This window comes from Corythoichthys intestinalis, chromosome 9 (genome assembly GCF_030265065.1).
Source record: "Corythoichthys intestinalis isolate RoL2023-P3 chromosome 9, ASM3026506v1, whole genome shotgun sequence".
NCBI lineage: Eukaryota > Metazoa > Chordata > Actinopteri > Syngnathiformes > Syngnathidae > Corythoichthys > Corythoichthys intestinalis.
In genome coordinates this window covers 57,253,474-57,281,367 of record NC_080403.1, presented here as the reverse complement: position 1 = coordinate 57,281,367, position 27,894 = coordinate 57,253,474, and the positions used below count along the sequence as shown (strand labels likewise).

Genomic DNA, 27,894 nt, shown 5'->3' with positions numbered 1-27,894 from the left:
TGAATCCAACTGCTCCCTGTTAAGACCAACGTAAGCTCAGTTTTTGTTTGAGCTACTGTTTTTTAATGCATTTATAATTTAGTTTATAGGTATATTTAGCCGTTTTTTGTGGGAATAGGTGTCTGAACCATTTGTTTAGAGCAATGTAAAAAAAAAAAAAAAAAAACCTAGCATTTTAAAGCATTTGAGCTAGTGGACTTTTTCTATGTAAATTAGCCAATTGTTCTTTTGTTTTACATAGATCATCATTTTTTAAAATAAATTAGCTCAGGTATTTTAATTTTTCATGCTCCTGATCCGATTACTCGATTATTCGAAATAACTAGTCCATTGATTAATCGACTACTAAAATATTCTATAGCTGCAGTCCTACTGTACTCACACACGGGCTCAAATGCACTATACTTGCTGTGACGCAGGACGAGAAGCAACATCGCTTCTCGCCGTGTTTTGATTGCCTCATCACAAGAGGACCACGGTTCTTCACAGTGTTCGGCGGTAAACATTCGAAAAACGAAAAGGAGATCTAAGATATTTTTGCCCAAAGGTTTTCTGTGCCGAGTTTTCAGTCACATCTCTAGTCTGGACTTTACATTCCGCCTGATGCTTCTTGGTAGGCCTGAACGATATATTGTTTAAACATCGCCATCGCGATGTGCGCATGCGCAATAGTCCCATCGCAAGGACGTGCGATAGTTTTTTCATTTCATTTTTTTAAATCCACAAACGTTTGTTTTGAGGAAGGAGAGAGAAGGAGAGCGCACAGCTGCTTTCCCTCCAGCAAGTCATCGGCTCCTCCCCCTCCCCCCGCGGCAGCGGAGTGGAGGGAGGAGGGGCCGAACAGCAGAGCGGAGGGAGGAGGGGCCGTTCTCAAAGTGAAAGCAACACGTTGAAGCAAGGAAACGAGGCAAGACCGTCTCCAAAAGGAGTTTTGGAAGTATTTTGGCAAGAAAAAGACTGTAAGGGACAAAAAACAGCCCTGTCGACAGTGCCTCGCCATGGTTGCATCAACAAGAAGTAATCTGTCGAACATGTGGGACCATTTAAAACGCAGGTATCTATGCATTCCTGCTAAGACCTTCCCATCAGAGGCTTTTTAGTACAGGTGGGAACATTGTTACGTGCCAACGTTCTTGTCTCAAGCCTGCAATAGTGGATAAACTAGTAGTCTTGGCCAAAAACCTATGAGACCCAGTTGAGAATTGCTGAGCAAGGAAGGCGGACGATATGCAGACAAATACATAACACAGCTGGAGGAATGTCTTTTCTTCTTTTTATTCATGTGACAGCTATCAGGAAGGCAGGAAATTTGGTTCTGTTATTCATCAGTTATTTGCAGTTATTCAGGTCAATTATTTACAAGTTCAATTGAGTTTCTGTTTCTTTTATATTTATTGTAAATCGTATTTTTCAAATAACTATATATAGTACTGCTGCACATAAAGTTTTGACACTTAATATTTTTGTTTAAATATTTTTACAACTTTGTTGCCGTTTTGCAGTTTTATATTGTAATATTTTGTGTAAACAGCTCAGGGGACTAATGCACTTGCACTTTTATTGGTCAGATTTAATATTTAAGTTCAAATATGTTGACAACTTTGTTGTTTTACTGAGGTTTTTATTTATTGTTATAGTTTGTGAACAACTCTTTTATTTGTCATATTTAATATTTTTGTTCAAATATGTTTACAACTTTGTTGTTATTTTACAGAAGTTTTTATTTATTGTTATATTTTGTCAAAAACTTAGGGGACTAATGCACCTGCTCTTTTATTTATCATTTAATGTATTTGCTGCTGTTGAAGTGTAAAATATTGTGTTCAATAAATTATCTATTTTGTGCAGACATGGCTTCCTGGATCCCTTCATAAAGCAATCTTCATCATTCACAAATGAAACGGTATTATATGAATACACTGTGGTCACGGTGTGTCAAGTAAAGTATTTCCAAACAGCTATTCAAGTCATCTAGTGAAAATTTCTTTAAAAAAGATAAAAAATATATATATATAATATCGCAATATAATATCGCAATATATTGCAAACCTCAAAAAAATTGCAACAATAGTTTTTTCCAATATCGTTCAGGCCTACTTCTTGGCCACCTTAGGTGCTGCTTGTTACAGACCCACAGCGGCCCTTGAGAACCGGTTTGGAGACCCTAGTATATACAGTGCCCTCCATAATTATTGGATTTATAATAATTATGTGTTTTTTAGCTTCTAATTTTTTTTTTCTAAATAATATGGGACCTTAATGGAAAAAAAGAGAAAAATCTAACCTTCAATAAAAGTGCATCTATTCAGTGGGGGAAAAAATCCCACATAAAGAAATAATTATTTGACATCAAATAATGTGTGTCACAATTATTAGCACCCCTGGTGTTAATAACCCCCTTTTGTCAAGAAAACAGCAACTAATCTTCTCCTATAATGTTTCACAAGATGGGAAAAGACAGAAAGAGGGATCTTCAGCAATTCCTCTTTGCAGAATCTCTCTAAATCATCCAGAGACCTGGGTCCTCTCCTCTTCAGCTCACCCATTTTAGGTTTTGAATGGGGTTGAGGTCTGGGGACTGAGATGGCCATGGTAGGAGCTTGATTTTGTGTCTGGTGAACCATTTCTGTGTAGATTTGGCCTTATGTTTAGGGCAGGGGTCGCGTTAACCGAATATTTTCCGTCGTTGACCGTTTTTTTTACAATGGTGACGGAAAAAACTGAAATCCATCTGTCATTTTGACAGGTTGCAATTCACACCCCAGACCACGGGGTGGCGAGTGAGCACATTAATTAGCTATTGTCTCTCTTGATGCATGATGTCGTTGGCCTTACTCGGAAAAATGTCAAGGCAACTGAGTGTCCGAAGTTTCTTCAAAAAGCCCCAAAACGACGATGGTGTTGATAAAAGAGGTGAAAAAAGAGGGACTGATGCAGTGGCGGATGAAGGATGACAACGAATCAAGTGAATCGCCGGTTCACTCCTCACTGCGGCGAGCAGTTGAAAACGCTGCCAATTACCAAGAAGGGCAGAAGTGGTAACATGGTGAAAGCGGCATAAAGCCAAAAAAGCGGACCAGACTAGCCAGAGCCTGAAATTATTACAAGGAAAATATGGAGGGTGCCACCACTGTGTGTACTCTTTTTGCTAAGCTGAGCTCGCATACCACGGTAGCACGTCGGCTATGAATAACCACTTGACGCGCCGTCACCCAGGTGTATTTCTGAAGACAACAGGAAACAACAAGCTAGCGGATTTTAAGTCCATACAACTTTTTAACGATTTTTTAAAAAACTGAAGTTTCCTTCATGTGCGTCGTATCAACGTGCATTTTTATTTAATAATAATACTAATACATTTTAAAAAAATATATATATATATAATGGAATTATATAATATTTTATTATTATTAAATGTATTAGGATCATGGAAGGTCCCACTTGGGGGGTATATATATATCCTGTATATACATAATATAATAAAAATATATATAGAAACACAGCACTGGCCTGCTTACTGTAATCCATGACTGCACTAATTTTAGTTACTTTATATTATAAAGTATTATTGTATTATTGTGTATATACATATAGTGACTGTATCAAAATATAGTCATTTTAAAAATTTAAGTGATGGGTAAAAATAGATTATGACCGGATTTTTATGACCCTGTCAGTCGAAATGACAGACAACGAAAAAGTCTAGCGCAACCTCTGGTTTAGGGTCATTGTCTTGCTGAAAGACCCAGTGACGACCCATCTTCAGCTTTCGGGCAGAGGGCAACAGATTTTGATTTAAAATGTCCTGGTATTTCAAAGCATTCATAATGCCATGCACCCAACAAGGTTCCCAGGGCCTTTGGAAGTGAAACAGCCCCACAGCATCACTGACCCACCCCCATACTTCACAGTGGGTATGAGGTGCTTTTCAGCATGCGCATCTTTGGTGGCACGCCAGACCCACTTAGAGTGTTTGTTGCCAAAAAGCTCAATCTTGGTCTCATCTGACCAAAGCACACGGTCCCAGTTAAAGCCCCAATACCGCTTGGCAAACTCCAGACGTTTGCGTTTATGATTGTGAGTGAGGAAAGGTTTTCTCCGTGCATGCCTCCCAAACAGCTTGGTGGCGTGTAGACAGCAGTGAAGTATGGGGGTGGGTCAGTGATGCTGTGGGGCTGTTTGGCTTCCAAAGGCCCTGGGAACCTTGTTAGGGTGCATGGCATCATGAATGCTTTGAAATACCAGGACATTTTAAATCAAAATCTGTTGCCCTCTGCCCGAAAGCTGAAGATGGGTCGTCACTGGGTCTTTCAGCAAGACAATGACCTTAAACATATGGCCAAATCTACACAGAAATGGTTCACCAGACACAAAATCAAGCTCCTCCCATGGCCATCTCAGTCCCCAGACCTCAGCTCCATTGAAAACCTGTGGGGTGAGCTGAAGAAGAGAGTACAGAGGAGAGGACCCAGGTTTCTGGATGATTTAGAGAGATTTTGCAAAGAGGAATGGCTGAAGATCCCTCTTTATGTCTTTTCCCATCTTGTGAAACATTATAGGAGAAGATTAGGTGCTATTTTCTTGGCAAAAGGGGGTTGTACAAAGTATTAACTAGGGTTGTTCCGATCATGTTTTTTTGCTCCCGATCCGATCTTGATCATTTTAGTTTGAGTATCGGCAAATCCCGATATTTCCCGATCCGATTGCTTAATGCATTTTGGCAATGCATTAAGAAAAAAATGAATATCGGACGAATATATACAGTGCCTTGCAAAAGTATTCGGCCCCCTTGAATCTTGCAACCTTTCGCCACATTTCAGGCTTCAAACATAAAGATATGAAATTAAATTTTTTTGTGAAGAATCAACAACAAGTGGGACACAATCATTAAGTGGAACAACATTTATTGGATAATTCAAACTTTTTTAACAAATAAAAAACTGAAAAGTGGGGCGTGCAATATTATTCGGCCCCTTTACTTTCAGTGCAGCAAACTCACTCCAGAAGTTCAGTGAGGATCTCTGAATGATCCAATGTTGTCCTAAATGACCGATGATGATAAATAGAATCCACTTGTGTGTAATCAAGTCTCCGTATAAATGCACCTGCTCTGTGATAGTCTAAGGGTTCTGTTTAAAGTGCAGAGAGCATTATGAAAACCAAGGAACACACCAGGCAGGTCCGAGATACTGTTGTGGAGAAGTTTAAAGCCGGATTTGGATACAAAAAGATTTCCCAAGCTTTAAACATCTCAAGGAGCACTGTGCAAGCCATCATATTGAAATGGAAGGAGCATCAGACCACTGCAAATCTACCAAGACCCGGCCGTCCTTCCAAACTTTCTTCTCAAACGAGGAGAAAATTGATCAGAGATGCAGCCAAGAGGCCCATGATCACTCTGGATGAACTGCAGAGATCTACAGCTGAGGTGGGAGAGTCTGTCCATAGGACAACAATCAGTCGTACACTGCACAAATCTGGCCTTTATGGAAGAGTGGCAAGAAGAAAGCCATTTCTCAAAGATATCCATAAAAAGTCTCGTTTAAAGTTTGCCACAAGCCACCTGGGAGACACACCAAACATGTGGAAGAAGGTGCTCTGGTCAGATGAAACCAAAATTGAACTTTTTGGCCACAATGCAAAACGATATGTTTGGCGTAAAAGCAACACAGCTCATCACCCTGAACACACCATCCCCACTGTCAAACATGGTGGTGGCAGCATCATGGTTTGGGCCTGCTTTTCTTCAGCAGGGACAGGGAAGATGGTTAAAATTGACGGGAAGATGGATGCAGCCATATACAGGAACATTCTGGAAGAAAACCTGTTGGGATCTGCACAAGACCTGAGACTGGGACGGAGATTTATCTTCCAACAGGACAATGATCCAAAACATAAAGCCAAATCTACAATGGAATGGTTGAAAAATAAACGTATCCAGGTGTTAGAATGGCCAAGTCAAAGTCCAGACCTGAATCCAATGGAGAATCTGTGGAAAGAGCTGAAGACTGCTGTTCACAAACACTCTCCATCCAACCTCACTGAGCTCGAGCTGTTTTGCAAGGAAGAATGGGCAAGAATGTCAGTCTCTCGATGTGCAAAACTGATAGAAACATACCCTAAGCGACTTGCAGCTGTAATTGGAGCAAAAGGTGGCGCTACAAAGTATTAACGCAAGGGGGCCGAATAATATTGCACGCCCCACTTTTCAGTTTTTTATTAGTTAAAAAAGTTGAAATTATCCAATAAATTTTGTTCCACTTCACGATTCTGTCCCACTTGTTGTTGATTCTTGACAAAAAATTAAAATTTTATATCTTTATGTTTGAAGCCTGAAATGTGGCGAAAGGTTGCAAGGTTCAAGGGGGCCGAATACTTTTGCAAGGCACTGTACATTCAACATACAGTATATAAGTACCGTATTTGTTTATTATGACAATAAATCCTCGAGACGGCATTTACATTATTAACATTATTTCTGTGAGAGGGATCCACGGATAGAAAGACTCGTGACTTTATATATTGTGACTAAATATTGCCATCTAGTGTATTTGTTGAGCTTTCAGTAAATGATACTGTAGCCATGCCCAAATGCATGATGGGAAGTGGAACCATGACTGTGCGTAGTGCTACCAATTGATCTATCTTCTCTGCGTTGGGAAATAAAATAAGATGTTAAGAAAAAGATCAATTGCTACCTCGCTTCCCCACATTGCTTCCAACGATATTTCTAATCGTAGGGTTAGGGATTGTAAGGCTTTAGCCAATTAAAAAAAATGCACTCTACTCATTTTACGCTGCCTTTTATTTCTCTAAATGGGTAAAATGGCGCCATTACAGATTAAGCGCGACAATGCGTGAGTAGGTCGTGCAACGCATGCATTAATTGCATTAAATATTTAACATGATACATTTTTTAAAAATTAATTACCACCGTAATCGGTACCCTAAGCCTAAGCTAAAGACTCTGGATGAGTGTAATATATTATGTCTGTAACGTTTAGAAAACGATTCAATTAAAAAATATATATATTAAAAAAAGGCATGGCCGATATTTTTTTTGCCGATTCCGATACTTTGAAAATGACGTGATCGGACCCGATCGATCGGCATCGGGACATCTCTAGTATTAACATCAGGGGTGCTAATAATTGTTACACACATTATTTGATGTCAAATAATTATTTCTTTATGTGGGATTTTTTTCCCCACTGAATAAATGCACTTGTATTGAAGGTTGGATTTTTCTCTTTTTTTTCCCATTAAGGTCCCGTATTATTTAGGGGGAAAAAAATGATTAGAAGCTAAAAAAAACCACATGATTATTATAAATCCAATAATTATGGAGGGCACTGTACGCTTAAGATAGCATTAATTCGTGGAACTACCTGCAAGAAGAGCTTATAGATCTTGGCTTGCAAATCTTTCACTTCTTCATGAGTCACAGTTAAATCCTCTTTATTTGGAGCAGCAAACACATCCTCATTCAGTGGAGTCCTACCCGCAAGACAGAAGAACACAACACATTTAACTGTCTACCTGAGAACATTGCACATTTGTGAATTTATTTTCACGCCTTACGTTCTGACTTTATGACGCCCTATGATGAAAGCCACTTTGCGGCTCCATGGGTTGATGAAGCTGGACCAGCTGGTGTCCAACGTGATGTAGTCTCCATTCTGACAGCGCAATCGAACCGGCGAATGCTCGAACGGTGGCTGACCCGCATATTTCAACACTAAGTAAAAGGTATCATCAGGAAATTTAATCATATACACAAAGTTTGAAGTTCTAGTCGTTCAAGGCTGATCAGAGAGCAGGTGAAGAAAGTCAAAACTTACCCTTTCGGTGCATAGACAGCATAAGGGCACGGTCGTCTGGATGAATGGTGGTTAGCAACGACGTGCCGATAAGATCTTGAGGAAGGTACCCAAGCAACGGCACTGCCCTGTGGGAGTTCACCACAAGAGCAGAATCGTCAACGATGACAATAACGAACATCAAGGGCGTAGGTTTGCATAGGGAAGGTAGGGACATAACATTACCAACTTTTCAGGATGCTGAAATTGTCCCCACCAACTTTTAAGCAACCTTGTTTGCACTAGCTAATCATAGGCGGAGTTTTACTTTTGGGGCAGGGGGGGCACAATGTTAGCCTGGTACACCAGACTCAACGCTGTTCCAGCTATTGAGTCTGGCCACCCTTCCCACGGAAACAATTTCCAGGGCGGAGCAAGCCACAGCATACAGACAGCGGAGTGGACCAATCAGCGACGGGCAGACGTGACGTTAGAAAAATGGCGACTTCAGGCTGACGGACTTGCGCGCGTAAGTAAACATACGAAGAGAGCGGAGTTTATTCGACATGGCTAGCGCGAGACAGATTGTTGTCAGTGACTCGTGTCGATGTGTTTTTGGTCATTTAAAACTGATTTTACCGTGGATTGGAACATATTCTCGGCTCTGCCGTTCACCGTCTGTGTTGCTGAAGGGACGACTGTCGACGCGCAAGAGTGACGTTGCTTGTGAAGAACACGTGACGCAAATAAACGAATCTGATTTGTCGATTGATTTTGTATCTGCTCGAAAAGGCCGTTAATGGGAGGGGTTCCAGACTATTTCTCTCAGTGTTTGAAAAATACAGGGAGAATAGTCTGGCAGAGCCAGGCTAGCACAATGTGTTGATGACCCCAAAACGCAGTGTCAGCAATAGAGCTGGGAATCTTTGGGCACCTAACGATTCGATTACGATTCAGAGGCTCCAATTTGATTATAAAACGATTATGGATGCCCCCCCCCTTTTTTTTTTTTTTTTTTAAATGTTTTGTACATTAGTTCCAAAATTGTTCAAAAATCCTCTCAGGCTATTTCAGTATCAAGTTAACATATAACAGTAAACAAATATACAAAAATAACAGTAAATCAAATACTCCAGTCCCCATTCAGTATCAGCAGCTTTGAACTACATTCAATTAATTTATTGTTGTGAATCAACCGTTACAGTTGTAAAATTGCTCCCATTATTCCATAATGTCCCTTCTGTCTACTTTTGACATGTCAAAGTTTTAAAACTGTTTCATCATTTAAAGATAGATTCAAGACAAGATTTTGCCGATTTAGGAGTATTTTAGATAAAAAGCTAATTAGATTCGCTTCAACAGAGCCTTCTACAGAAGTCTACTGCTTTAAGATGGCGGCTGTTTACTAACGCCGGCAAGTCCGTCATCTCTGTTCAATAATACATATTTCAACACCGCCGTCGTCTGTCATGTTGGATCTAGTTCTACATATATATGATATCCAGTGTTGTTAATTTTACTTTAAAAAGGTAATTAATTACAGTTACAAATTACTTCTCCCAAAAAGTATTTGCGTTAGTAACTCAGTTACCTGAATGTAAGAGTAATTAGTAGGGTTGTTCCGATCATGTTTTTTTGCTCCCGATCCGATCCCGATCGTTTTAGTTTGAGTATCTGCCGATCCCGATATTTCCCGATCCGATTGCTTTTTTTCCCTCCCGATTCAATTCCAATCATTCCCGATAATTTTTCCCGATCATATACATTTTGGCAATCCATTAAGAAAAAAAATGAATAAAACTCGGACAAATATATACATTCAACATACAGTACATAAGTACTGTATTTGTTTATTATGACAATTAATCCTCAAGATGGCATTTACATTATTAACATTCTTTCTGTGAGAGGGATCCACGGATAGAAAGACTTGTAATTCTTAAAGGATAAATGTGACTTTGTATAGACCCTACCCACCGACGTCACAAAACCACGTGCTCGCTGTATGGTTCCGCCCACTTGTCCGTCATTTTGTCTCTGTATTAGCATTGGTTTCAATTGATCGAGGAATTTAAAATGCATTTCATGGAAGACCCGGTGCTTTCTGATGCCGTAAACTCACTGGATGTGTTGCATAAAAGGCGTTATGTGGAAAAGCTTCGTTCTATACAGTCGCCAGATCCATATTTGATGCCCAAATCGATGTTTTTCGACCCACTGTCTTCGCCCTGTCTGCCTGACATCTGCTACGCTGATATTTACAATTATCTTGTCCACACAAAATCAGCCTATTCTCACGAAAATTTGAAAAACTTCAAGAGCTTGGAGGCTTATAAATACTTTGTTGCTGGTTGGGTGAAACAGGTCCTCGTCCACGAAAATTCGGCAGGAATCTATCTTGTGCTTGGAAAGGTGAGTTACCAAATTTTCAATTCAAAATCTTTTGTTATTGCTAACATCCACTGTCAAGTCTAATGTATTTCATGTCGTTTGTCAATGGAGTTAAGGCTTTTAATGTTTATATGGTTTAGCGATAGCACTCTCACTACATACATACGTGCATGTTGTCGGCGATTAGCCTAGCAATGATCTTAATTGTGGTTATTTGTCAGCCCAAAACCCTCTAAGTATATCTTAAATGCATCTTACCGGATATAAAATGACTACTACATAGTCTGTGGTGATTTTTTGGTGCCCAGTTTTCACGTCGAATTGCAGCCGTCCATTTCGCTCTCCTCTTTGGATCCCTCGGAATACGGTAAAACTTCAAGTCTCTCCTTCCATCTTCTCTGTTAGTGCAACCAACAGCCACACACGCCTTCACCATTTTGATTATTAATGTTAAGGAGCAGAAAAACACGCCGTAAATAGGAGGAATGTACGTAGCTGTAACAGGTTAACACTATGTTTTGACGGACAATTGGGCGGTACCATTCAGGAGAGCGGAGTTGTGACGTCACGTGGGTAGGGTCTATATTGTGACTAAATATTGCCATCTAGTGTATTTGTTCAGCTTTCAGTAAATGATACTGTAGCCATTTAACTGTTCTGCCCAAATGCATGATGGGAAGTGCAACCATGACTCTGCGTAGTGGCACCAATGGATATATCTTCTCTGCGTTGAGAAATAACATAGGGTGTTAAGAAAAAGTTTCCCACGATATATCTACTTGTTGAGAGAGGGATTGTAAGGCTTTAGCCAATTAAAAAAAGGCTCCAAAGACTGCCATAATTCACTCTACTCAATATACGCTGCCATTTAGCCCTATCTATAGCTAAAACGACGCCATAATAGATTGAATGCGACAATGCGTGAGTGGGTCGTGCAGTGCATGCGTTAAATGTGTTAAATATTTTAACGTGATTAATTTTTTAAAAATTAATTACCGCCGTTAAGGCGATTAATTTGATAGCCCTACTTTAAGCCAAAACTAAAGACTCTGGATGAGTGTAAGACATTTAGTCTGTAACGTTAAATACACTTAGAAAACGATTTAATTAAAAACTATACATATATATATTAAAAAAAAGGGATGTCCGATATTTTTTTGCCGATTCCGATACTTTGAAAATGACGTGATCGGACCCGATCGATCGGGATCTTTTGTAATTAGTTACTTGGCAAAGTAACTAGTGATAATTTTCTTTTTTTTTTCTCTCTCAAAAAATGTGAAGTTTAAAAGGTTTTGGGGACAATTGGCCCTAGCCCAATTCTTTTCCCTCGACTTAACTAGACACAAGGGTATTGCAATAACTAGATAGTAACCTTTGCTATGTGTAGAAGTCATTTAAAGTTGTTAAAATTGCTCCCGTTATTGCATTAGTTCCCTTCTGTCTACTTTCAAAATGTGTAAGTTTTAAAACTGGTTCATCATTTAAAGATAGATTTAAGTCCAGATTGTGCCGACTTAGGATCATTTTAGATAAAAAGTTACTTGGGTTCGCTTGGAAGGATCTATACATCAGAACCTTCCTGAGAGGTCTACTGCTTTAAGATGGCGGCTGTTTACTAACACATGTAGTCATTAAAACATGTTTCCAATGCAGCCGTGTCTGTCATTTGCATCTAGTTCTATAATATGTGATATATACCGTATCATGTGGGCGTAGTTTGTAGGCTACGGCTACAGTCAGGTATTATTGGAGCTACCTAGCATCGCGTTTGCAACGGCGTCTTCCCCACTCCTGCTCTGTTCTCTCGTCTCCGTGAGCCCGTCTCGCTCAGACTTTTTTTATTCAACCAACTTAGTAATGCATAGTAATGCACGCCTTTCCCGCCTCAGTAACGGTAACGGCGTTGCCAAGATAAGAAAAGTAATTAATTAGATTACTCATTACTGAAAAAAAATAACGCCGTTAGTAACGCCGTTATATTCTAACGCCGTTATTAACAACACTGATGATATCTACTGTAGCCGTTTGTAGCAACTAGCAACCGGGCGTTGTTTGTCGCGGCTGTCGGCCGCAGTCAGGTATGATTGTTTTTGTTTTTTTATCTAGCGGCATGAGTTGAACATGATATTTACTCTCGGTCCGTTCCTCATTGCGTCCCAAAGACCGCGCTGACTGTGTTTTACTTCCGCCTTTACCTGGTGTAATTCAAAAATCGGAATTTGAAAGTTTGTGAATCGTTCTCGAATCTTCTACGGCCGAATCGCGAATAATCTAAGAATCGGAAATTTTGCACGCCTCTAGTCAGCAATGAAATTAAGTTACAAGAATATTACAAATAATAAGTTGACAATGAGCGTTTTTTGTTTCCCATCATTCTTAAATCAGGCTGCTTAGGCAATACTTTTCGCCAAGATCGTCATCCATTGAATTTGGTACGCCCGCCGGTGTAATGCCAATGGAGGTAGATTAGTGTCTTTATTATTCAATCAAAAAAAAAGTTTTTTTCAATTAAAAAAAAAAGTTGCTTCAATCACAATATATATTTTTTCAAAAAGTTGTTTCAATACAAAAAAAAAAAAAGTGTTTGAATGCTAAAATAAATTTGAAATTCAAAAAAACCAAAAAATGCATGTGAAAGCTATTTTTCTTTGATTAATTTTTATTTTAATTTTTTTTATTTAAGCAACTTTTTGATTGAAGTAATGTTGATTTGTGTTTGGGCCATATTTTAGCTAGGACATTTTTCTCTTTATTATTCAATCAAAAAAAGAAGTTGCTTCAAAAAAAAAAAAAAAAGATTTTCAAAAAGAAAAATCACTTCAACCAAAAAAAGAAACATTTCAATGATAGAAAGAAGTTTTTGAATGAGAAAAAATATTTGAGATTGAAAATTTTGCATTTGAACACTTTCTTTGATTGAAGCAATCCTTTTTGTGTTTGGGCCATATTTTGATTAGGACATTTGTGTCTAAATCATTCAATCGGGTTGGACCCCCTTTTGCCTTCAGAACTGCCTCAATTCTACGTGGCGTAGATTCAACAAGGTGCTGGAAGCATTCCTCAGAGAGTTTGGTCCATATTGACATGATGGCATCACACAGTTGGTGCAGATTTGTCGACTGCACATCCATGATGCGAATCTCCCGTTCCACCACATCCCAAAGATGCTCTATTGGATTGAGATCTGGTGACTGTGGAGGCCATTTGAGTACAGTGAACTCATTGTCATGTTCAAGAAACCAGTCTGAGATGATTCCATGGCACATTATCCTGCTGAAAGTAGCCATCAGAAGTTGGGTACATTGTGGTCATAAAGGGTTGGACATGGTCAGCAACAATACTCAGGTGGGCTGTGGCGTTCCAATGATGCCCAATTGGTACCAAGGGGCCCAAAGAGTGCCAAGAAAATATTCCCCACACCATTACACCACCACCACCAGCCTGAATCGTTGATACAAGGCAGGATGGATCCGTGCTTTCATGTTGTTGACGCTACCATCCGAATGTCGCAGCAGAAATTGAGACTCATCAGACCAGGCAACGTTTTTCCAATCTTCTATTGTCCAATTTCAATGAGTTTGTGCAAATTGTAGCCTCGGTTTCCTGTTCTTAGCTGAAAGGAGTGGCACTCGGCGTGGTCTTCTGCCGCTGCAGCCCATCTGCCTCAAAGCTCGACGTACTGTGCGATCAGAGATGCTCTTCTGCCTAACTTGGTTGTAACGGGTGGTTATTTGAGTCACTGTTGCCTTTCTATCAGCTCGAACCAGTCTGGCCATTCTCCTCTGGCCTCAACAAGGCATTTCCGCCCACAGAACTGCCGCTCACTGGATATTTTTTCTTTTTCGGATCATTCTCTGTAAACCCTATAGATGGTTGTGCGTGAAAATCCCAGTAGATCAGCAGTTTCTGAAATACTCAGACCAGCCCTTCTGGCACCAACAACCATTCCACGTTCAAAGTCACTCAAATCACCTTTCTTCCCCATAGTGATGCTCGGTTTGAACTGCAGGAGATTGTCTTAAACCATGGCTACATGCCTAAATGCACCGAGTTGCCGCCATGTGATTGGCTGATAAGAAATTAAGTGTTAACGAGCAGTTGGACAGGTGTACCTAATAAAGTGGCCGGTGAGTGTATATGCTTTCCTTCTTACAGGTAGTCACCAGCTTGGATAACTTATGTCTAGTTCGTAATTAATCATTCAGGACAAAGGAAAGTCTAAGTGATTTCCAAAAATATTACCTGTCATCCACCTCGAGGAACACACAACCAGGTGAATGGGTGGTGGTGAAGATGCGCTTGTCCGTGGGAATTCGAGGTGCTTTGGGAGTAAAATAAATAAATACATAAATACACCACTCACTTGAGACTAGGGCTGCAGCTATCGAATATTTTAGTGATCGAGTAATCGACTGAAAATTCTATCGATTAATCGAGTAATCGGATAAAACAAATATATTTTTAGGTGAAGAGCAATTATAAATATACATGAGAAAACAAGACATTTCATCTATTCTTGATCCATTTTCAGTCAATCAATGTCTTTATTTTCGATGTATATTGTTGAAAACAGCCAACAATTGCATCTCAGATGTAACTAGAATAAAAAAAAAGACTAATTCACTGCTTTCACTCAAAAAACATTTAGATCTTATTAAAAAAAAAATATATATAGATATATATCTTACCTAAAAATGCCGTTACGCTTGATAACACACATCACTTAAAAGCAAACAATTGCATCTCAGATGTGACTAGAAAAAAAATTCACTGCTTTCACTCAAAAAACTTAAGAGATCTTCTAAAAAAAACAACATATTTCCTACCTAAAAAATGTAATTACGCTTGATAACACACATCACTTGAAAGCTGTGTTTTTCCCAACGTGTTTCAATTGAATCTCTATTTGTGTCAAGCCATTTTTAAGTTCTAGTTCAGTGTTAAGTTAGTCTAAACTGTAAGTCCTGATAGGATTTTGAGTTTTTGCAGTGTTCAAAATAAATGTATGATACAGGCTGTATTGGAGCACATTAGGAACCAGTGCTACTTGGTGTTTTATCCAGCAATGACTACTGAGCTAAAATTGATAGTTAGCATTATTGAGTTTTTATTTGACACCCTCATCACTCCACAACGCTATGTTATGTTAAAGCCTGTATGTAAGACACGTTAGCCACGCATCGAAAGTGGTCATAATTAATAGAAACCTAGCCCTCTGCAGGGCTAACGTTACTTGAGTTAGTGACAGTAACGTTAATCTTTATTTATTAGCGCTTAGCGCTCTTTATTTGCTTAGCGCTCTACTGCTTAAAGATGGCGGCTGTTTACTAACGCTGCCCAGACGCGGCCGAGTCTGTCAATTTGCATCTAGTTCAACATACATGTGATCTCTATGAGACGCATCATACGCTACCTGCTACCAACTAGCATCGTGCGGGCAAGTATTTAGCAACGTCGGCGTCGTGTGTAGCGGCTGTCTGCTGCAGTAAGTTTTGTTGTTGTTGTTTTTTGCTTCGTCCTCTACGCACGTAACATCAGCGCGTTGTCCCGCATTAAAAGTAGTCCGGGCAAAACGTGATGCTTAGAGCTGTCAAAATAAACGAATACTCGAAGTGAATAAAATTACTCGGATCAGTTTTTAAACTCGAGTTACTCGAGTTGCTCGAGTATTGGTTTCAGCTCTACTTGAGACCCATACGTAAATTTTGTGGATAACATTACTTCTATAAGGCATCAAGCCTAAAATGAAAAATGACCATTGGCATAAAGCGTCATGTGTTTTGTGGGAGATGCTGCTGATAATTACCCTCATATCCCGAAATGATCCGTTCAGCCAATGCCAAGCAACACAGCTCTTCATTCTCCCTGCTGTTCTCCGTCCCCTGCACTTTCAGCAGGTACGGTGTGACGCGAAACGGATTGTACCGCATCTCACCCTCGCGATCTTTGCCACCTCTGGAAAAACAAACAGGAGGTTTAATGTCTTGTACTTGAAATGTCGGTTACATCATTGCAGATTGGTTGAATTTCTACAAGAGCTCGGTTAAATGTCTTTCATTTTTCAAAACACAGATCGCGACATAAATACTGACCTGATTCGACAGAAGAAAGACTTGACCTGGGCAGAGTCAAATAGAACTCCCGCTGTGGAGGTAGCCACAGAGAAATGTCATTTATTTTCCTTTATGATTCAGTAAGCAATATAGATTCTTGCGTAACAACTTTTCAGTACAGGGGGAACAAATGTATTTAAGTGCCCATCACTGTACATGTGGCAAATAAAATGGTGTACAGTTTTGTAAACCTCATGACCTTCACTTTTCATTGAAATGCACAGTAAATTAAGTAAACTAAGCAAATTAAACACATTCATATGATTTAAGTAAAGTTGGGACTAAGAATATGCTGGTATGACAGTGGTTCTTAACCTTGCTAAAGATTCCGAACCCCATGAGTTTCATACGTGCATTAACCGAACCCTTTAGAATTAAAAATATTTTCTTTTAAATTCCTTCTCATTTAGACAGCAGGCCAAAATGTATGTTTTTGTCTTTTTTTGCATCGCTCACAGCTGCTATCATCATCAGACCACAAAACCAAGACCGGCACAATGCTCATATCTTATAAATTTTCATTCAAATTTGGACAAATATATCTCATATTGTTCAAGATTAAACCTGCTTAGTTGCATTTACCTTGAGCGTGCAGTTGCTGTCATGACTGCATCTCAAGATTCTCAACCAAAAAAATGCCACATACTAAAATCCATTTTGCCACATGCCAAAAAAAAAAAAAAAAAGAAGAAGAAGAAAAGAAAAGCCACATGCCAAAATCCATTTTGCCACATAACAAAAATTGCCATATGCCAAAATCGATTTTGCCACACACCAAAGAAGATTTCACATGGCAAACAAGGCCACATGCCAAAATCCATTTTGCCACACACCAAAGAAAATGTCGCATGGCAAAATACATTTTGCCACATGGCAAAATACATTTTGCCACATATCCCAAAAATGTCACTTGGCAAAATCAATTTTGCCACATACCCCAAAAAAATGTCACTTCCACAAAAAATGCCACATGCCAAAATCCATTTTGCCACATGGCAAAAAAATGCCACATGGCAAAATCAATTTTGCCACATACCAAAGAAAATTTCACATGGCAAACAAGGCAACATGCCAAAATCCAGTTTGCCACATGGCAGAAAAATGCCATATGGCAAAATCCATTTTGCCACACACTAAAGAAAATGTCGAATGGCAAAATCAATTTTGCCACATACCCCAAAAAAATGTCACTTCCACAAAAAATGCCACATGCCAAAATCAATTTTGCCACATACCAAAAAAATTCCACATGCCAAAATCCATTTTGCCACACACCAAAGATGTCGCCTGGTAAAAAAAGGCCACACGCCAAAATCCACTTTGCCACATACCAAAAAAATGCCATATGATGAAATATATTTTGCCACATGGCAAAATCTATTTTGCCACATACCCCAAAAAAATGTCATTTCCCCCCAAAATGCCACATGCCAAAAAAATGCCATATGATGAAATGTATTTTGCCACATGGCAAAATCTATTTTGCCAAATACCCAAAAAAATGTCACTTCCCCCAAAAATGCCACATGCCAAAAATACATTTTGCCACATGGCAAAATCAATTTTGCCACATATCCCAAAAATGTCACATCCCCCAAAAATGCCACATGCCAAAATCCATTTTGCCACATACCAAAAATATGTCACATGAAAAAATGCCACATGCCAAAATCCATTTTGCCACATACCAAAAAAATGCCATATGATAAACTATATTTTGCCACATACTCAAAAAATGTCACATCCCCCAAAAAATGCCACAATCCAAAATACATTTTGCCATGTGCCAAAATCAATTTTGCTACATACCAAAAAATGCCACATGGCAAAATCAATTTTGCCACATACCAAATACCACTTTTCGTTCTCTGCTCTGCAGGAATGATCGCCAAATTTGTACACAAAGTCATTATGTTAAAAAAATAATTTTTAAGTCAGTGCAGTGAGCGCCACCCCTAGGTCTGTTGTATTTCCTCATACGATTTGATAGTCAACCTTCCACTAAGCAAACCAGTTTCTTCTCCCATCAGAGGAATAGAAGAATTGGAATAATGCCTGTAAATTGCGGACTAAGCAGTTCAAAACCTGGCCTAAAACGTCACATTGCCTACATTTAGTCTGCGTCCAAAAATAGGGCCATGAGTGGCATAACCTTCACAGAACCCCTGAGATTGACTCACCGAACCCAGGTTAAGAACCACTGTGGTATGAGATTTTGACGGTATGATAACCTTAAGCAAAAATACTGCGGTTTCACGGTATTCCAAGTATAGCTCTAAAATGTATTATTTTGAAATGTATGGGTAAAAAAAAAAAAAAAATAGGGAAAAAAATCCATTGAGCAGGATATTATTTTTCAGTAAGTGCTTGCCTTCATCGTCCGCCGAGAATGAGCCATTGTAGTTACTCCAAAAAATAAATAAAAAATCAATCAATAAAAAAAAACATGTCACAAAAATACCTGTGTGCGAGTTGGTCCAGGGCGGGAGATGCGGCTGCGCCGTATGAGAATAGAAGACATTCACGTCCTGGTGGAAAAGCAACTCCACAAACTTGGTCGACTCGAGGAATTTCCTTTTGCAGCACATGATACTCGGAGCCTGCTCGGACGCGTGTAGCACGTGGCCGCTCGATAGGGAGAACACCACCACGAAGGAGTCCTACAAAAAGAAAGGTGCACGCACACGCGACCCAAGTCACAGACACACGCAAAAAGCAGTAAACACGTATACACTCACACACCACCCAGGGTCAGGCAAAAATAAGGGAGACATGCACAACGACAATGAGACTCTCAAAACCGGATTAAGCTCATCGTCGGCATCTTCTAGTATGAGAAAACGCACAAACGAGTGGCAAGTATTGGCGTGTGTACCGTGTTTTTGAGGGTGTGTTCGGAGGTGACTCTCTCCAGCTCTTCACGAGTGCAAACGGTGGCGTTGCTTTTCACATCCTGGCCATTTCGCATCAGCAATTTGTAATACTCACTATTGGCTGCAGAGAACAACATACAGTATGCACGTTAGTAAGACTTAGCTTTCGATGATACAGTGCCCTCCATAATTATTGGCACCCCTGAAAAAGATTGTTTTTTAGCTTCTAATATATATATTTTTTTAATTCAAATAATATGGGACCTTAATGGAAAAAAAGAGAAAAATCCAACCTTCAATACAAGTGCATTCATTCAGTGGGGAAAAAATCCCACATAAAGAAAAAATTATTTGACATCAAATAATGTGTGTCACAATTATTAGCACCCCTGGTGTTAATACTTTGTACAACCCCCTTTTGCCAACAAAACAAGGCCAGACCCACTTAGAGTGTTTGTTGTCAAAAAGCTCAATCTTGGTCTCACACAAAAATACACACGGTCCCAGGCTTCAACTGGGACCGTGTGCTTTGGTCAGATGAGACCAATCAACTAAATTGAAATGTAGAACAAAAGTAAAATGTAGGCCTAGCCCACACTATATATGTGCAATTGAGGTTAGATCGGGCCTAAAAAAATCCAGCCCGACCCGCCACAGCCCGCTGGTATTGAAGCCTGACCCGGCCCGAGCCCTATCAATTAACTAGATTTGCAGGCCCAGCCTGAAAAAAAAAGAATTTCTTTTGTTTTTTTTTGTTGGAGCGACGCGAAAAAAAAAAAAACGCAGCAGCAGCAATTTATTTTCATTTCTTATAGTTGGCAGAAAAAAGTTTTCTTAATGTTTAAATAGTGTACATATTTTTATGATCATTATAAAAGCATTTACACAACCAAATAACGCCGGGAAAGTTAATATTTAAAAAAAAAAAAAAAAATGCGGTTTTGCAGACACACAGAGGAGAATATTCAAAAGGATTACATTTTTTTTGCCTTTGTGTGCATAAATAAAAGTGTCTTTCGTAACGAATTCTCAGTTAGCAGAAAAAAGCAAGGTTTCTTAATGGTTAAATAGTCAACATATTTTTATGATCATTATAAAAGCATTTACACAACGAAATTATGATAATAATATAAAAAAAAAGATGCGGGCCACGGCGTTCATGTGCGTGCACAAGCAAATGCACAATACAGAGAGAGCCTGCTCCCAGTTTTATCCCTTTTTTTTTTTCGGGCCCAAAATGTAATCGGGTTCGGGAACGAGATCTAACCTCTAAGAGATAGGACATAACATAACAATGGCTGAAGCGAAGAAAGAGGGAGCGAGAAAGATTATTGATGCACCTAAGATATTGAAAGCAGACATCTGGAGACATTTTGGCTGCTACAAGGTTGGTGGGAAACTTGACCAGAGTTATGCGGTGTGTAAAAAATGAAACATGAGAATAATAATACAAATGGGGAAACCAAATCCGTTGCATAACTGGAATTGCGCAGGGAAGATTTTTGAACTTACTTATATATTTTAAAATGCGCTGAATCGATTCGGCTTGTTGCCCGCATCGAATCGAATCGTCCATGCCCCGCATCGGGATGCATCGCCGCATCGATTATTGTTGACACCACTACTTGTTAGGGTGCATGGCATCATGAATGGTTTGAAATACCAGGACATTTTAAATCAAAATTTTTTGCCCTCTGCCCGAAAGCTGAAGATGGGTCGTCACTGGGTCTTTCAGCAAGACAATGACCCTAAACATATGGCCAAATCTACACAGAAATGGTTCACCAGACACAAAATCAAGCTCCTCCCATGGCCATCTCAGTCCACAGACCTTGTTTTGTTGGCAAAAGGGCGTTGTACAAAGTATTATCACCAGGGGTGCTAATGATTGTGACACACATTGTTTCCGGAAATTTCCAGGTTCGCGGTGAACCAGTAACGGGCACACTTTTGCAAAATAGTCAATGTTTATTGATTAGAAAATGCAGAATAAATGAGATTTATTGATTACAATCCCACAAGAGCAAGCAACAGGTATCAAAAACAAGTACAACAAGGGTAATGATGACGCTAGATTGAGTTTGTCAATACCAGAATCCCTGCGCTACGTTACAGCACAACCAAGTGTTCCTTAGCAATGAAAATCGCTTACCGTGACAAATGAGCGGGAGCCAACGCAGCGAAGGAAGTCCGCCAGCGGGTCACGTACGGATCGCCTGGCTTTGTTCCTTCGCCGCCTTACTAGAGTGTGTTGGCTCCCCGCTCATTTGTCACGGTAAGCAATTTTAATTGCGAAGGGACATTTCGTTTTGCTGTAACGGTAACGCGGGGATTCTGGTGTTGACAAACTCAAATCTAGCGTCATCGTTGACATTTGTTGATACTTGTTTGCTTGCTCTTGTGGGATTGTAATCAATAAATCTCATTTATTCTGCATTTTCTAATCAACATTGTCTATTTTGCAAAAGTGTGCCTTTAACTGATTCACTGCGAACCTGGAAATTTCGGAAAACACACATTATTTGATGTTAAATAATTTTTTTCTTTATGTGGGATTTTTTTCCCCACTGAATGAATGCACTTGTATTGAAGGTTGGATTTTTCTCTTTTTTTCCATTAAGGTCCCATATTATTTGAATTTTTTTTTTTAAATTATTAGAAGCTAAAAAACACATCTTTTTCTGGGGTGCCAATAATTATGGAGGGCACTGTATCTCTTGTTGCGATACGTTTTTTTGCGTGCCATTGACGTTGATAGACATCCAATCATCAGGGTTCGTCCACCTTTTTCACGTACAAATTCAAGCACTTTTCAAGACCACTTTTCCAGTACCTTTTTAACATTATCCCAATGATTTTTTTTTTTAACGATTAGGCAGATATTAAATATGGTACCTTCTCAGAAGTATGCGAACATCTTCCAAAATGTTCTACTACCCCGGAGGCTCGAGAAATTCCGTTTGAAAGGTGCCGATTCTGAACCCCTCCCTAGTTCCTGGCGGCAGTACGCGTTTTGTGGCAAACTTTTAGCGCGTTCAATAGCAGAGGTGCTGGCGTAGTGATATGCTGTTCGGTGGACGGAGACGCACACGTCACGACCGAGGAAACCTTGATAAATGCGCTTTCTTGAAGTTTGGGACACTCAAAAAATGGCTCATTCCTCCAATTTGTCACTGCCCTTCCCCTGCCTGTTGTGAGTGGTTCCTTAACTAGCGTAAACCCTAACCCTAAACCTGGGGTGCTGGAGCATGATGTGTACATATGATGCCCCCTTAAACATGCCAACTTACAACTGGCCCTGATTTGACATCTCCTAAAATCTATTCTGCAATGTTCCTAATCCGATGACTCGATCATTCGAATTAACAAATTGATTAATCGATTACTTAAATAATCGATAGCTGCAGCCCTCCTATTTAGTTTGTTGTTATGTGATCATTTCTGTTTTGTTTTGAAACCGTGAGTTTGAATGATGTTTGGTTAATTCACCTGCTGATGCCTGCACTACATGTTGATACTCATGAGGAAAATCACTGGATCAGTGACACAATCTAACTACAGTGGTATGAAAAAGTATCTGGACCTTTTGGAATTTCTCACATTTCTGCATAAAATCTCCAGCAAATGTGAGTTGATCTTTGTCAAAATCACACAGATGAAAAAAACAGTGTCTGCTTTAACTAAAACAACCCAAACATTTATAGGTTTTCATATTTCAATGAGGATAGCATGCAAACAATGACAGACAGGGAAAAAATAAGTGAACCCTCCCATTTAATATTTTGTGCCACCTCCCTTTGGCAGCCATAACTTAGCTGCAGATCAGTCTGGCGCATCGATCAGGACTAATCTTGGCCCATTCTTCTCAACAAAACTTCTGTATTTCAGTCAGATTCCTGGGATGTCTGGCATGAATCGCTGTCTTTAGGACATGCCACAGCATCTCAATGGGGTTCAAGTCTGGACTTTGACTTGGCCACTCCAGAACGTGTATTTTGGCCTTCTGAAACCATTCTGAAGTTGATTTACATCTCTGTTTTGGATCACTGTCTTGTTGCAACATCTGTCCTATTTTTAGCTTCAACTGTCTGACAGACGGCCTCAGGTTTTCTTGCAAAACATCCTGATAAACGTTTGAATTCATTCTTCCATTAATGATTGCTAGCTGTCCAGGCCCCGAGGCAGCAAAACAGCCCCAAATCATGATGCTCCCTCCACCATGCTTTACGGTGGGGATCAGGTGTTGATGTTGGTGAGCTGTTCCGTTTTCCTCCACACATGACGTTGTGTGTTACTCACAAACGATTCAACTTCGGTTCTGTGGAGTGTTCAAGTGCCTTTTTGCCAAGAATAAACGAGCAACAACGTTTTCTTTAGATAGCAGTGGCTTTCTCCGTGGAGTCCTCCCATGAACACCATTCTTGGCCATAGTTTTACATATAGTTGATGTGTGCACATAGAGAAATCACTGGCACAGTCCAATATCTAAGTCTTTAGCATACACTCTAGGGTTCTTTTTTACCTCTCTGCGTATTCTGCACCTAATTCTTGCTGTCATCTTTTGTGAGAAGCAACAGAGCCAAACGCTCTTCATTTGCAGACAACTTCTTTGACTGTCGATTGATGAACATCCAGGCTTTTAGAGATGATACAAATCAACAATCCTTGATCACAGGTCTTCAGACAGGTCTTTTGACCGAGACATGATGCACATCAGACAATGCTTTTCATCAAGACAATTCTTACCAGATGTGTGTTTTATCGTGGGCAGGGCCACTTTAAACCACTCATCAGTGATTTGGCACACACCTGACTTAAATTGCTTGGTAAAAATTGGTTTCAATTGCTCTTTAAGTCTCCTTAGGCAGAGGGTTCACTTACTTATTTTTCCCCCCTTCTGTCATTGTTTGCATGCTATCCTCATGAAAATATGAAAGCCTATAAATGTTTGGGTGGTTTTAGTTAAAGCAGACACTGTTTTTTCATCTGTGTGATTCTGACAAAGATCAGATCACATATGATGGCGATTTTATGCGGAAATGTAAGAAATTCTAAAAGGTGCAGATACTTTTCCATACCACTGTAAATTATTTATGGGCGATGTTGCTCAACTCATGAGGCAGTGCATCTGGTCAATAACTTGGGATCCATTTTTTTCCCCAAAACATTTTGTATCACGATATATTTGTCCCAAATAGTCAGTAGCAGGGGTCCAATCTATTTTAATTAGGGGGCCGAGCAATGAATTTGCCGTCAGCCCTACCAGTTCAAACGGTTAGGACGTCTACCTCCGTCAATGACAGCCGAAGATGAGGCGACAGGTTACCTTGGACTTGTTTCACACACTTGAGGGCATAATGCAAGGCCTCCACAGTGCTGGCTTTGCTGCGGGTGCGTTTGTCGGATGGCAGCCTCTTCTTCATTTCGGCCACTGTGTTCATCATATCTTTGTGGATCTGACCTTTACTCCCATCTGTATTTACACTGCTGCATATAGGGGTACACACATTAGGGGAAACATAAAGAGGTCCTCAGAAGTGGGTGGTAACACCTTGCATTTACTTGAGTCGAGTTTTGTGAAAAATGGAGAGATGTGAGCGAAAATTCTGCACCGAAAATAGCTAAAAATGCATCATCGGTTTTGAAGACCGAAAGTTTACCATCGAAGAGTGTGAAGAACCTTAGTCCTTTTGTGATGACATCACTAAACACAGCGACAAGTAACATGCTGGCTAACGCTATCTCGCTAACACTACTGGCACGCAGTTAACATGTACACTACATTAAGAGTTCTTACCTCTTAACGGAAGCAGAGGTGGATCCTGTAGCGCTTCCAGTACTTTGATTGTCCGGGGAGGAAAGGTCGTGCGATCCACTAGCCATCTCCTCGTCTTCCTGCCTAACTTCTCCACCCGATTCGCCGCACTCGTGAACGCCGGCACATCTAGTTTGAGCCCGTTCTCTCAATGATATCCTCTCTTGCCTGCCATCTTCTTCTGTGACCGACGGTATCACAGGCTCTTCTCCGTCCGGGCCGCTGTCGCCAGCCGGCATCTCCTCGCTTTGGTCGTACATCATCGTCAATTCCGCCAATAACGCTGATAAGCCGGGGTCTTCATATGATCGATGACAAGAATGGGTTCCATTGGGTTCTTTAATTTGTGTAGACTTCTGGGAGGGTGATTTGTCTTGAGCACTAAAAATTTGAAAGATGAAAAACAATTTTAGTAGAAGGCCTCTAAAGGGGTAATTGATGGTGACCGATTATTGATATCATAATTATTCTTTTAACCTGTCCTGTTCAGCTGCTTAGACACTAGGGGTGCAACGGTACACAAAAATCTCGGTTCGTTACGTACCTCGGTTTCACTAACCCACCCCCATACTTCACAGTGGGTATGAGGTGCTTTTCAGCATGCGCATCTTCAGACCTGTTAAGTTTCACGATTTGGTCGGGAGACTCCCGATTTTGACCCCAATGCTCACGCCTCACGATTAGAAAGCCAAATCTCCCGATTTTCCCCAAATTTTTTTTTTTTTTAACGTTTTTGTTTGTCACCGTTTTGTAACGATACCATTCGGCCCGATTCGGAAAGTGACCAATAACGAATAGCCTGGCCGTCTCCGACTTCCCTGCCCTCACTCCCCAGCTGGAAAAGCCCAACCAATCATCTGACAGGGAGGGAAGAGGCGAAGCACCACCGACTTCCCAAGATGCTGGCACTAATAAACCGGCTTTTAGACTGGTTCAAGTCTTTATTTTGGAAGGAAGAGATGGAGCTGACCCTGGTCGGCCTCCAGTATTCGGGAAAAACGACGTTCGTCAACGTAATTGCCGTAAGTCTTACCTGCCAGCGATACCTAACTAGCCTAATGCTAATAGCATTAGAGCTAATGATGGGAGAACGATGACGAGGAAGAAGTCGCTGCTTTACTCTGTGTTTTCGTGGATCAAACATCATGGAATATTAAACCACTGCGGTCCTACCCCCACAATATATGAATTTAAGTGAGAAAGCATATCGTTACTTACTTGAAGTTTAATCATTTAGATTCGCTATTATGCTAAAGCTAAAGTGTATGCTATACACTTTATTACATCATATCATTATTACTGTGCTGAAACAAAAAATATAAAGTTTCAATTCTAGGTTACAATTCAATTAAAAAACTGCCATGACAAAGATACTTTTAAAAACAAATATGATTAATTTTCTAAATGATGTAATTAATGTTTTTAATCTTGCTGATTTAGTCTGACGAAACCCTAATTGGAGTGATGGTTGATGAGATGAAGAGGCTGCTGAGGAAGCTGATGTCCAAATTTGTGCAAATGGACGTGATCAAGAAAGCTGAGGATATCCTAGATGTTGATTACAGGAACAAGGAGAACTGGCATGACACAGGCAACATAGCAGTATCACATGATGCCAGACAATACATGGAGCAAGTTGATGCCACCAAAAAGAGGTTCTTTGACAGTGTAGTTAATTTTTACACAAGTGTTGTGACCAAAATGAACTTGAAAAAAAATGGTTGCATTTTGTCTTAGCGATTGTCGCGCGCGCGCGTCATCGGGGTTGGCAAACAGAAATCTCCCTATTTGCAATTTCTACAACTTAACAGGTATGCATCTTTCGTGGCATGCCAGACCCACTTAGAGTGTTTGTTGCCATAAAGCTCACTCTTGGTCTCATATGACCAAAGCACACGGTCCTAGTTGAAGCCCCAAATACCGCTTGGCAAATTCTCTTTTTTTCCCATTAAGATCCCATATTATTTATCCCATATTATTTAGAAAAAAATATATTAGAAGCTAAAAAACACATTATTATTGTAAATCCAATAATTATGGAAGGCACTGTATATATACATTAGGTATGTTTTGATGTTTGCTTTACAGTTTTGTATCTGTTGTGCTGTATAGTGTGTGTATTATTGTTTGAATAAAAAAAAAAAAAAAAAAAACTTCAGAGCTGGTGTTTTCACACACAAACCGGAACAGCGCGTGCGGCAAACACACACGCAAAACAGATGCAGAGGGATATGATGGCAGAGCACTCAGAGGAAAATTTGTCCTTTACGAGGTGGAGATATAAACACTACTTAAAGTTGGTCGAAATTAAAGGAAAGAACGTGCATGTATAGTGTCATTTATGTCCCAGGGCAAAGCTTTTGTCGACATCTGTGGTAAGCAATTCAAATGTGTTTATTTTTGTTGCACTTCAAGTGTAGGATAAATCTGTTGCTGGTGAGGTGCAATAAATATTACAAGGTTCTTTAACACAACTACCTGTCTGTTCTTCTCTATTCAACTGACTCGAATACTGCTCAGAAAATTTCAAATTCTTTGACATACAACAACTTCTTTTTAATAACGTAACGGAAATAGCTACCTTCTCTGGTAACTAGTTACTTTTACAATAGAGTAATTTAGTTACTAACTCAGTTACTTTTTGGAAGAAGTAGTGACTCACTAATTAGTTTTTTTTAAAGTAATGTGGCCAACACTGTTTGTGTTTATATTTTACAAATGTGATGTAGTATTCATTTCTATTGTATATTTTATGTTGTATAACTTTAGTTCCTATGTGAATATTAGTTCCTACTTGTTTTGTTGTGGTAGGAGGGTTTTGTATTGAACACAGGGCCGTGTTGGTTATTATTATAGCAGAGAAGACAGCAGTAAATCAACAAAGACAAGTCAACTGTGCC

The 27,894-nt window shown here is 39.8% G+C and overlaps 2 protein-coding genes across 4 annotated transcripts in view; one reads left to right on the top strand and one right to left on the bottom strand.

Moving 5' to 3' along the window:
* The window catches only part of per3 (period circadian clock 3), a 62,796-nt gene that overhangs the window by 20,298 nt on the left and 14,604 nt on the right, over positions 1-27,894 (bottom strand). For 2 of the 3 annotated variants that reach the window (XM_057845666.1, XM_057845664.1), the window contains exons 2-11: positions 24,977-25,375; positions 24,506-24,666; positions 19,182-19,300; positions 18,768-18,966; positions 16,286-16,337; positions 16,000-16,148; positions 14,436-14,514; positions 7,842-7,948; positions 7,582-7,738; positions 7,389-7,497 (exon numbers count right to left, since the gene is read on the bottom strand). In XM_057845666.1, the coding sequence (XP_057701649.1) occupies positions 7,389-7,497; positions 7,582-7,738; positions 7,842-7,948; positions 14,436-14,514; positions 16,000-16,148; positions 16,286-16,337; positions 18,768-18,966; positions 19,182-19,300; positions 24,506-24,666; positions 24,977-25,257 (1,413 nt within the window). In that variant the 5' untranslated portion in view covers positions 25,258-25,375. The remainder of the gene's footprint in view (positions 1-7,388; positions 7,498-7,581; positions 7,739-7,841; positions 7,949-14,435; positions 14,515-15,999; positions 16,149-16,285; positions 16,338-18,767; positions 18,967-19,181; positions 19,301-24,505; positions 24,667-24,976; positions 25,376-27,894) is intronic. The other variant, XM_057845667.1, reaches the window with a different exon arrangement.
* On the top strand, positions 25,835-26,955 carry LOC130921594 (ADP-ribosylation factor-like protein 8). The gene is made up of 2 exons (XM_057845668.1): positions 25,835-26,016; positions 26,435-26,955. The coding sequence occupies exons 1-2, from the start codon at positions 25,894-25,896 to the stop codon at positions 26,729-26,731; spliced, it is 420 nt and encodes a 139-aa protein (XP_057701651.1). The 5' UTR covers positions 25,835-25,893; the 3' UTR covers positions 26,732-26,955.